This window comes from Rosa rugosa, chromosome 2 (assembly GCF_958449725.1).
Source record: "Rosa rugosa chromosome 2, drRosRugo1.1, whole genome shotgun sequence".
Lineage (NCBI taxonomy): Eukaryota > Viridiplantae > Streptophyta > Magnoliopsida > Rosales > Rosaceae > Rosa > Rosa rugosa.
The window spans coordinates 10,123,615-10,136,259 of record NC_084821.1 but is presented as its reverse complement, the minus strand read 5'-3'; the positions used below and the strand labels follow the sequence as shown (position 1 = coordinate 10,136,259).

Sequence of the window (12,645 nt, the reverse complement as noted above, 5' to 3'; positions counted from 1 at the left end):
TATGAAACTCAAGGTGAGTTCATAGGTTCAAGAATCCCACGAAACGATGGTCTAAAGCTAGAGATATCGGGATTGATAGCTCGATTTTGATTTTGATCGGGACTGGCTTCCAGCCGCCACCACAGGCCACTCCGCCGTGAAAGGTTGCTTCTGGGAGCTTCAGGAAGTTGAGATGAGCTCGAGGATGAATTTTGGAAAGGATTGATGGCCTGTAGCTCGAGTTATCACGATTGGACCCAAATCGGGGTTAAACCGAAACCGTGTTTCCGCCGCTGTTTCCGGCCGTGCAGCGGAGCAGGGCTGCCACCGGTAGCTACGCAAGATCGAGGTGAGGTTGTGGGAGGTGGTCTGGTGATGATTGGTGGCCGGTGGAGCAAGAGAGAGATTGGAGAGCGTTGCTCTGTTTCTTTCTGTGTTTTCGGACGAGAGAGAGAGAATGAGAGAGAGTGAGAGAGCTCGTGACAGAGAAAAACAAGAGAGAAGCAATTATGCTTGGGACGAAAGAGAGAGACCGAGACAGCCAAAAGGGAGAGTGAAAAACTAAAGGAAGAGGTGAAATGTTCGTATTATTCCTCCAACGAGGTTCGTATTATTCCTCCAACGAGGTTATTACAATTATGGACCTTTTTATCAAGTGGGAAACTATGTGACATTTTTATCATTTCACTCTCTAATGTGACCTTTTCCATAATTTCCCTTAAAATTAATTAGTAATAAATACTATTTAACTAATAGTAATTGGCTAAAGACTAAACAGGTTATCAAATTTCAAATATTTTAGACCATTAGATATATTACTAATCCAATAGTCCAAAATATTTAACAAAATAGGTGTATGGCAAACACCCGGATATCTAAAAAAATTGCTTTTGTTTGTTTCAATTTATCTTGATGAATTGTCTGTTGCCAACCTCCTCATCAGGAAAATAACATATGGATAGAGCTATGAAAACAAAAACAAGCCTTATTACAACACACCCACACCCAATGGAGGTTTTGTCATCTTACAAGCCATCCTGTGTTTGTTCAAATAAACATACCCACACCCGCACTGGCCACACACACAAAAAAAAAAAAAAAACAATAAAAAAAACAACAACATGCAACAATAAGGAAAAAAAGAGTACAGAATTCTAATTTATAAGCCTTCTATTGCCATCCACACGAGCAATTATCATCCCTTGGAGCCTATCTTGAGCGCTGTCTAGAAATTTGAAATATCCATATCTCCATTTCTTCTTAAGAACCAAAGGGCAACAAACTCCCCAAAATCCTACAATGAACCCAAGAACAGTGGAAGTGTAAAACCATGGAATTTGACTTTGATGCTCATTATCTGTATTGTCTTTGCTGGTCATAATATCTGCATTATCGTTGCCATTATTTGGTTGACACTCATTTGGAAGTGGGGTACCACAAAGCTTTGGGTTCCCTTCAAATGCAGAAGCATTCAAAAGTTGTAGCTGAGTCCCTCTTGGTATCGATCCTGCGAGACTATTGTATGAAACATTGAAAAATGACAAGAAATTTAGCCTTGTAATTGATGATGGGATATTTCCAGTAAACTGATTTCTGGAAAGATCCAATTCCTCCAAGTTTTTGAGGTTAGATATCTGCTCTGGAATGCGGCCGGAGAAGTTGTTGTTGTTAAGATACAACGCATGGAGAAGCTGCAATTGGCCAATCTCAAAAGGTATGCTCCCATTAATGGCATTATTTCCTACGTAGATTTCTGGAGCAAAGAAAGAAAACGTGTATTGCACCGATAATTTACCTTGGGATCCATAGATAGGCAATTCAAGATCATTATCGTCCCCCTGAGCTGCAGTCCATGCAGTTACCAACTTTGGTAGTCTACAAAGTGCTTTTGGAAATTCACCTGAAATAAAGTTGGATCCCAAGTTCATGTAAATGAGCATTGGGAGAGTCCCCAACCAACTAGGAATTGACCCTGTGATTTTATTATGGTCCATATACAAGATCCCTAGCTTCTTGAGCTTAGATAACCATATAGGGATTTCACCAGTAAGGTGACAATAGCCCAAATCCAAAAATCGAAGATTTTGGAGTCCACCAAAATCAACAATGCCAACATCAGCTCGCGTTTCCTCATCTACAAAAGCAGATCCTAAGGCGAGGAATTCAAGACTTCTGCAACGCATAAATAATTTCATTGCTCTAGTCATGTTGGTCAATCTATTGGTACTAAGCGAGAGGAAGGACAAGGATTTTAATGACAAAATCTCAGGCTGGATTTGTCCTTCTAGGTCGTTGTCGCTCAGTCGAATTGCTTTCAGGAGCTTGCATGAGTAAAGGCTTGTTGGCACGACACCCGTGAGACAATTATCCCCTAGATCAAGTTTAGTAAGTTGACTGAGTTTGGAAAAATTAAGCTTGGTAATGTCCCCTTTCAAAGAGTTGAATGTCAAACGCAGTTCTATAAGGTTTGTGCAATTCATCAAGGATGGGGGCAAAGAACCTTCTAGACTGTTAAAATCAAGGAGCATGAGTTGGAGATTGGATAACTTACCAATACCTGCAGGGAGCACACCACTCAATTTATTAGAGTTGAGGCCAAGAATTTTGAGATGGCTGAGGTTAGCAATTCTCTCACTTATGGTGCCATATAGTGAATTGAGAGGTAATGCAATTTCTTCAAGTTTGGTAGCATTATAGATATCTTCAGGAAGTAATCCCGAAAGGTTATTGTGACCAGCACGAAAAACCTTCAGGTTCGAACACTTCCCTAATCCAGGAGAAATATTGCCATTGAATTTATTGAAAGAAAAATCCAATTGCTTAACCAAGGGATTAGAATGAAGACAAATATAGGAGGATGGTATAGACCCGGTCAAGCTATTGTTGCTGACATTAAAACTGGTCAAATTCCAAGCTTGCTGGAAAGTTGAAGATGGAATTGCACCATGGAAATGATTGTTGGACAAATCCAATGTCCGTATATGAGTGAATGGTAGAGAAAACGGTAAACCTCCAAAAAGAAGGTTATAGCTCAAATCTAGGATCTTAAGATTATTGAAGGACAAGAAGAATGCAGTTTGATCTAGTGAGCCATAAAGAGAATTGTGAGAGAGATTCAAGTGGCTGAGATGTGTGAGATTCTGAAGTGATATTGACGAAGGAAATACACCTCCTTTGAGTTTTATTTCTTTGGAGGGTAAGCTCAAATGGGTGACCGAACCAGCCAGATCGCAAGTTACGCCCTCCCAATGGCAACAATTAACTGCAGTCCAATTCAAAGGTGGTGACTTGGACAGAGTTAGGGAAAAGGATAAGAGAGAGCTGCGCTCACTTTGGTTGCATGCATGAACATTTGTAGATACATTGGAAGAGAAAATGAAGGAGAGGAAGAAAAGGAAGGTATGAGCAATTGGAATGAGCACTATCATGTTTCTTTGTAAATGTGCCATATTTTGATTTAGAATGTGCACAGAGGTTGCTATTTATATTGGTATAGAAGAGCTGGTAAAGCCAATTGAAGAAGCCTAAGAATTATAGATTTCATTATACGTGAGTCTTCCTTCTGCCTTATCCTTTTTTTGTTTGTTCTTTAAGCAGCTCCACTATTTCTTTGCTTTAGCGGCTCCCTTCACTCATTCTTGGAGTCCTCCACTACTGAAATAAACAAAGGATTTCTGAGATTTATTCCTGATCGAGTGGTAATAAACAAACGATTCTGATGATCATTCCTGGCTGGTTATGAAAGATGTTTCACATGATGTTCCTTTGGAGAAGGAAGATGATCAGTAGCATGCTTTTCTCTACTTTTTTGTGGAAAATTATCGATTTTCTGCCGACTTTTCTTCAGTTTCCATCATCACCATCCTTTAGAAAAAATATTCAATCTGGAGTTTAAATATTACTGGTTGCACCAAATTATAATCCGTCTTTAATCTTTATAACCTATTTCCATCAACCTCTTTAGTTTAGGGCGGCTTAAGTTTAGATACCAGTTTGCAGCACAAGTTTGACCGAAATTGTCGATCTGCGTTCCACATATCTTAAGCCATATAATTTTTTAACATCTTACATTATCTGTGTAATTACACACTCTCCGTCAAACCAATAACAGGAGGGGTATATTTCTCAGTTCTGGCGGTGTGTGGCCCCGATTCAGTTACCCTATTCTTGTAAATTTCCCCCCAAACTTCGTAATAATTTTCTTAATAAAGGAGGTTGAATAATTTCTGTCTGTCCCATCAAAACTCAAAGTTGAAAGAAACCGCTTGAAATGTAATTAGTTATAACCCATATTGAAGTGCAATTGTCTGCTTTTGTTAGTTTCAATTAACGAGATGAACACAAGGTGACAGATGTCTCACCATAAACATCAGAAAACTTACAAGAAATGAGGACACTAACAAGAAAGCTTTCTTGGCTCTTGTTGAGAATTCCATAATTCAATTAAAGATCGAGTCAGGGGAGAATTTCACTGCCTACAGTTTTTGGCTCGCAATAAAGCTGATCGAGAAATTGTAGTCCTATCTTTCCACCTGGCCTAGCTGTATTTAGGAGTGATCTATTCCTCTATAACAAGCCGGTGGCTTTCGAAATTAAGATAGTCTCAACGTGGTGGCTGTATACATGTAGCTCCATAGTGGAGCTGGTCACCGGCCACACGTATTTACTGTACATCGGCTAGGAGTTCATGTATGCAAATCTCCGGTTCTTCTAAAGCATTATGTAACACAAACTCACCCAAATCCTACAATAACCCAAGAACTATGGAAATATATGAAACCCTAATTTGATTAAGATTCTCATTCTCATCATATGGTCCTGGCTGTTCTTACTATCTTCATCATTAATAATTAATTGCCTTTAATCGGTAGACATTTATTTGGAATTGGAGCACCCCAAAGTTTTGGATTTACCTTCGAAGCTGCAATTACCTTTTGGTATTGGTCAGGTGGATCATGATCAGGTCCGCGAAAATTCAATTGCTGAAGTTATTAACACGCTTAATTAGGTCTTCTGCCCCTTTTTGAACGCCTGTTTGTTTATACTAGATTAATGATGCATATATTGCACATACAGGGATTATCACTGGTTAATGGAGGTCAAGGATTTTGGGATGGGAAGAGTTTGACAATATTCATACAGTGTATATATATAGAGAGGTAAGTCTTACAAAGATAATAATTATAATAAACAATAAAGATGTCAGTGTTATAAAGTAGGGAGAAGATATAGAGAGAATAGTTGGGAGGAAGTAGAAGTGTTCTCATTCAGTCTCATTAGCCTCCTTTATATAGAGGTAGAGTTTACATCAAAGTACATAACTAATAAGTATTTACGTGGACAAACATATAGATAATAATATTTACAACACTCCCCCTTAGATGTCCACCAATGAATAATGATATTGGACGCGCTTATTATTGCCACGTTAAAAATCTTGCCAGGTAACAAAAACTCAGTGGGACAAAAATAACCTTGGTCGAAGGACAAAAAGAGCACAATGCGCATAAGTCCTAGGTAGCATACTTCTGGATGCTCCCCCTGATACTAGTCTCCCCCTGATTGTTGCAAGCCTCAATTATGTATGCGATAAGCTGCATGTACCATGTATAGTGGTTTGATGTGTCTATCACTGAAGTGAGACCGTGTGTGCTTTGCATATAGGGGCTCATCACAAATTTTCATACCTGCAAAGTTGAAGCAATACCAATAAAGCTAAACGATTTTCAATAAGCCTTACCTCATATAATAAGGTTAGAAACAACCTCATATGCTCAAATTCACACACTAAGTAATAGCTAAACTATATAAAGAAATTGACACATTTAACTTTGTGTATGTAATAACCTCGTTGGAGGAATAATACGAACCTCGTTGGAGGAATAATACGAACATTTCACCTCTTCCTTTAGCTTTTCACTCTTCCTTTTGGCTGTCTCGGTCTCTCTCTTTCGTCCCAAGCATAATTGCTTCTCTTTTCTTTTTCTCTGTCACGAGCTCTCTCACTCTCTCTCATTCTCTTTCTCGTCCGAAACCCATTCGAAAACAGAGCACGGCTTCTCCAATCTCTCTCTCTCTCCACAGGCCACCAAACGACGCCGGACCACGTACCACACCTTCGCCTCTTCCTTACGCAACTGCCAGTGGCAGCTTTGCACCGCAGCACGGTCGAATACAACGGTGGAAACCCGGTTGGTTTTGAAACCGTGTTAGTTCCAAGCTTGATAACTCGAGCTGCAAGCCACCAATCCTTTCCAAACTTCGTCCTCAAGCTCGCCTCAACTTTCTGAACAAGCACCTAGAAGGAATCGAAGCTTGGAATTGAAGTTTTGACGTCGAAATCGAGCCTTGCCGGATTCTGCAAAATTCTGGAATTTTTCCGACCACCGAAGCTTTCGATAGGTATATCTCGAGCTACAGACCATATTTTTCTGTGATTCTTGAACCAGTGAGTTCGTCTTAAGTTTCTTAACAACTCTTCAGAAGGAATCGAAGCCTTAAATTGAAGTTTTTACGTCGAATTGGAGCTCGCCGTTTTCTGCAGTTTCTCGCCGGATTCTGGAAATTTTCCGGCCACCTCGACTGTTTTAGGTAATTTCAACCACTTCCGGTAATTTTCAGCTTACATGGTAGTTATGACAGTTGTTAAGCATGATGAGAGGAAGAAGAGCAGCCCGGCCCCGACACCATTGGTGGTGGTCGGCGGCGGCTCTGCCACTAAATCCGGCGGCCCTTTCCGGCCACCTCCGGGGGTCAAAAATATGATTTCTGTGCATTTTTAGATTCTATATTTCAATACGATCATTTCGATATATTATACGCAATTTTTGGATATCGTATGATTAAGTTATGAATTTTTAAGTTTCGATCGATTTCGATCGTTAGATTTGTGATCTGTGAAGTTAGGACCGTCAGATGGACTTGTAGTTTTGATATGATGATCTTATGACTGTCCCAGTGGCTTTGTGTGGTCATGGGCGAAGATCCGACCGTTGGATCTTCGTATAACTGCAAAACAGTGATTAGGGAGGCAATTCGTGAGAATCCGTCCGTCGGATTTTCGTATAAATTTGTGAAGATGTTAGTAAGGACGATTCAGGAAGATCCGACCGTTGGACCTTCGTGATGATTTTTGGAGGGTGATCCTAAAGGCGATCCGTGAGGATCCGACCGTTGGATCATCATTTAATTTCGATCCGACCGTTGGATTGTCGTTTGATTTCGTTTTTGAGTTATTGGCTAAGTTAAGGTCATGTGTGATTAGGTGATTGACGGTCTCCCTTGGGTGAGCGATTTCGGTGTGTATTGTGTTAAATTGAAGACGCAGCGGGAATATCGAGGTGAGTAAACCTCACGTGGTTCATATTACGAACCGAGTACATTTAATTACTTTATTTTGTCGTAATTGTGTGAAAATATTTGTGAAATAAATATTTGTTTTAAATCATATGGACTTGATCAACTACGGTCCATAGGTAAGTAAAATGATTTTAATTATACAAAATGAATTTCACGATTTTTATGCTTGAACTATAGTTGGTATTAGTGATTATCCCTGAGCGGATAATTACGTATATATATATTTACGTGGTTATATATGGAATGGTGTGACATTGAGGTGTGTGTGGAATTGCTATAACTTGGTTATGATTTGATATTGTTTTTGAAATTGCCATGATTATTTGTGATAATGATGATCGATGGATGTTTGTGATAATCATGTTTATCTTGTGAGTTGAATAGAGAAGTAGGGTTCTGAGGACAGGGGTCCAAGGATCGAGGGTTATAAAAAAACCCGGATATAGGTCGTTTTACTAAACCTAGGCCAAGGTGACGTAGCGACGTAGTTAGAGCTCTAACGTGTGGAGATATTGCAGGTGGTGGGAAAGACCACATGCAGTGAGGATGATTGCAGGTGGTGGGAAAGACCACATGCAATGGGAATACATGTAGGTTGTGGGAAAGACCACAGAGGGATTTTGAGGTTAGAGGTTTGTGGGGATGTATTCCTTGTTGTTCCGTGAATTGGTCTGACATTTGCATTTTGAATGTTGAGATTGTTGATTGTTTACTTGAGTTAAAAGAATTGGGATTTAATAAATCAACCGTTCATTTCTTATTTACTCACGAGCTTTGCAAAAAGCTTACCGGGTTTTGTGTTGTTGCAATCCCGGTACACTATTCAAACGGTGTAGCGGATAATCCTGCAGGTCAGGCAAATCGTGACGGAGGTCGAGCTAGTTAAGGGTTGCAGCATTATTTTATTCCCTGCTATCGTGAGGTTGTTATGCTCATCTGAGCTTACATTATACTTGGAGAGAGTGTACTGTAATAAATAATCTCCTTGAGAATTTGGTTATGTAATATTGAGTGGTGTGAGGTGTGGGATTATGAAAAAAATTCTAGTTGTTATTTAAGTAAGTTGTGTAATTCACGTTTCGGATTTTAATTTGTTATTTAAAATTTCGGGGCGTGACAGTGTATGACCTAGCCACATACATCAATATTCATCTATCGATACGTCTCATATATGCTCTTCTAGAGCTCTAAATAATTCGATCATAACTTCGAGAAAGTTATAATATGTTGCAACATCATAATCATAATTCGAATTCGATTTCGTAGTCTTGTCATAGTACTCATTAAGGAAATTTAGGTCGCGTTAACTATAATGGAATGAGTATATATGAGCTAGCTTCAGACTCTTTGATTCCATGAGTGAGCTTCAGGGTCTTTCAACAATTCATGGACTTGCATTTGAATCCTTCGTGTATTTGAATCCCTCGAAGATTCATAAGCAATACGTTTATAATAACCCTTTACTTTTGAGATTTTGTTTTTAGTAATATGTCTTTAAGATCTTTATAATATACGGTGACAATGTGTTATAAATCTCTCGTCAATATAACAGCTATATGTAATGCTGTACTTATAGAAAATTGTCATTCGTATAAGGGAAGATATTCATAATCTCATGTCTTTATAAATAGACATAGTGTCATAGTGATTTATCTTCACTGTTGATAAATACCTTTTTGTACCACGTAGGTTTAAACGTCTAAGTATTTCATGATTTCATCACATTTCAAATATTTAATTTCATTAGAATTGTCTCTTTTCAATTTGGCCAATTATTAATTAATATACTTTGTCGACATTCATAATGAAACGTGGTATAGCATTCATACAGCCCTTAATGATTTTTCTTTGGTAGCTACCATTCGTAAATTATCATATCGATGATCATTAATCATAGATCCTACACATTCTTATATGCATGCGTTAGCTGTAATAAGCTTATTGATATTAGGTACCCATGCCACTTCTAGGTCATACATTGTCACTTCTAGGACAATCATCTCTCATAGATGAATCACGTAGTGAATGTGGATTTTTTTACATATGAATCTCATGTAAAGCATTACAGGGTTTGTATAATCTTCCCTTTTTGGGAGCTTAAAACTTTAGACCTGGTGGATACATTCCACAAAAATTCACGCCGTTATTCAAATGACAATAGTCTTTCCTCCCCCTAATGGCAGGAAAACTGTCTTATTATGACCATGCGCAAAAGATGCGTTCAAAGATCTATCAGTTTCTTTGGAGTGAAGTTCTTCATTGGTTGGTGGCGAACCCAAACCAGGTTTTAGGTCAAAAACATTTAATTCATGAGCATTAATCATATTGATGTATTATTGTATCACTAATATATCATTCCCTAATAGCGTACTTACAACCTTTGTATGTTTAGCCATATTAGGTGCTCTAACATTATTTTATGACATTTTCTTTAGGAGAACCATGTCATTTGGATACATGTATACCACAAATCAAATGGGGTCTAGATTGTTTGTGATAGTATGGTTGGTTTTAGGGACTTTAACCCACGCAAATGTCTTTGTATTTAGCATATGATTTTGTCACTTTCTTTTATCAATTCTCGATGTCAAAATGAGACAATGGATAAATATCTCACACTAATTCATATCGTTCTTCGGGAACAATCTGTCTTCCCTTCATTACAGGAGGATTGTCTCATTAAAGTGACAACTCGCAAATATTCGGTAAATAAACAATTTGCTTGTGAGTAAGGTTAGCAATCATCAAACTTGTAAGTGATTCCACGCAACATGGTAGACAAAGATGATGTAATCGATCATGCTAAATAGTGTTCAATGAACTTCTGGTTCATGACATTATATATATGCCTCAATTTACTGTAAAAGTTGGACAATATTGGAGGCACTTAGTGTGACAATATTTCATGATAGCTTAAAAATCTTCTCCAACCATATTGGAGGCACTTAGTGAGACAATACGTCAAATTCGCTAACATGATAGTAGCTCATTCGGAGCCATAAATCAAGGTCTACAACTCTTGATGAGTGTTACCTTACCTTCAGTAAACATCAATTGTGAAATATTGACAATACCTTTAGTAAACATCAATTATAAAATATTGACAATTGCAAGGGACTAAATTCATTTTTGAACTATTGGCCAAAATGATATTCTCGAAATGTCGAGTTTAAACTTCATAAGCAACTTCAGGTGCTCATCTAGTCAGTATGATCATTAAGGAACTTCAGGTCCTCATATAATTTTGGATCAAGAAATTGCAAGTTTCGATCTCTTTTAGTTATTAACTAAATTATGATTAAATCACGCGTAACCGAAGCTTCATGCTCGAATTTTTTTTATTAAAACTGCGGGTTCTAAGATCTCATATGTTGAACTTCAGGTTCAAATAAATTTGGTGCTCGAAACTTCAGGCTCGAAGTAACTAAAGTGAAGTTTCAAGTTCACTTTATAACCAACTTATATTTTGTACTCAAAGCTTCTGGTTTGAGTTTTTATGGTTAGAACTTCAGGTTCTACTATATGGTATTTTGAACTTCTGGTTCAATCGAGACATAGGACTGCTAGTCCGTATGAATAAAAAATATGTACTATACTGAAGATACACAATAAAATAGAAATATCACAATGAAGAAAAATAAATAAATTAATTAGCAATGGAAACTTATGGTTCCGTAAATGAATAATACACAGAACTTTTGATCTGGTTAACTTCACAAAATATGATATCTTTTATCTCTCCTCTAAATACACGAGGGTATCTTATATAGAACCTCAAGCTAAATGTATAGCTACTTCCATTGCCAACATTGAACTTCAAAACCACATAGTCACAAAGAGGAGGGAACCCCAATGTCGAAAAAGCTAGTTAAGACACTTACAACCCTTTTACAATCGGGGATAAATATGTGGATCATATACTCAATTGTATAGCTCTGAGGATCTTCTGGCTCTTGTTACTGACATAAGTTCTGAAGAGCTTCATGTCATAATTTTCTAATTTATATTTCATAACCTTGAGGAACTTCAGGCCCCCATATGATCAGGGTTCAAGTAACATGTGATTTCGATCATTTTATAATTCTGAGGAACTTTTGACCCTCGTTAAGCTTTGAGAAAATTTGATGTCGTAATTTTAATTATGTAACTCTCAAGGAACTTCAGGTCCTCTGTAATCGAATCAAGAGACTTCAGGTCTCGATCTATTTTAATTACAAAATTCACAAATAAATATAGGTGTGAGTTCACCATATCAATTTTCCAAATTGAATGAAAGAAGGTGAATCAAATGGTCAAAATAGATAAATATACATACCTGAAATTCTTTCAATTGAAAGACAAAAATATGCACTGATCATATAGTATATAATTGCGCGAAATGGGCTTGGTCCCGGTATGCACGCTCAGTGTGCCTTATCTGGCCTAGAGAGGCAGCGAGCAGTTTATTTGATCAAATGGACACAACCTCCTAGTGGCAGAATGAAATGGAGTGTCGCCAGATTTGTTTACGTGCGGCAACATAGTAGGAAAGCTGTACTATTTGTAATGATACTTCTTCGTGATAGAGTAATCTTTCCGTTATGTCACTGCATTGTCAGAGCAAATAGAGTAGCCGGTTGTGCACTCTTTGCTAGTTGGTGCTTGTTAGAATACATAGATTTAGTGGAGACTCCTGGTATTATTTCAAGTTGTTCTCTTGACACTTATTGTAATCTGGGGTTTAAGCTTTACGTCCCCCCATGTATTCTGCAATTTCACTAATCAAGACTTGTGGGCAGCCACACCAGCCCCCTTTCAAAAAAAAGAATTCAAAATATGAGAATAAAGTACTAACAGAATAGTCAAAGCAATTTAATAAAAGGAGACCATTTTGGATTCAAATTTGCTCACCACCAATACTTTGGTGGTGATACCACCACTCAATATAAAACTGTCATGCGTTATAAAACATAATTATAGTTAATTATGATGTTTTAATTGGGTGGTGATATCACCACAAAATAAAAATGGTGAGCAAATTTGAATCCATTTTTATTCCATCACAAATCTGAAACCAGGACCTCCACCAATCTTTAACATACTGATGAAGTCTAATTAATATAGGTATCTCAACCATACTGATCCAAACAAAATTTACAACACCAAATAAAAGATTATCAGAGATTATAAGGTAGGGATTATTTATAACATATATCACTATAAGAGAAAATAGCAAAAACGAGAAATTTCATTGTGACAACTCAAAATTAGTCGCAAAAACTTGGCAAATAAGAGGAAATTTCAGTTGTCGCACATAATCCCATCAGC

General features: G+C 37.6%; 1 protein-coding gene across 1 annotated transcript; it reads right to left on the bottom strand.

Annotated features, from left to right (window-relative positions):
• Positions 1-1,128: 1,128 nt before the first annotated feature.
• On the bottom strand, positions 1,129-3,862 carry LOC133734508 (receptor-like protein 2). The gene has a single exon (XM_062162138.1). The coding sequence runs from the start codon at positions 3,426-3,428 to the stop codon at positions 1,134-1,136; it is 2,295 nt and encodes a 764-aa protein (XP_062018122.1). The 5' UTR covers positions 3,429-3,862; the 3' UTR covers positions 1,129-1,133.
• Positions 3,863-12,645: the final 8,783 nt, after the last annotated feature.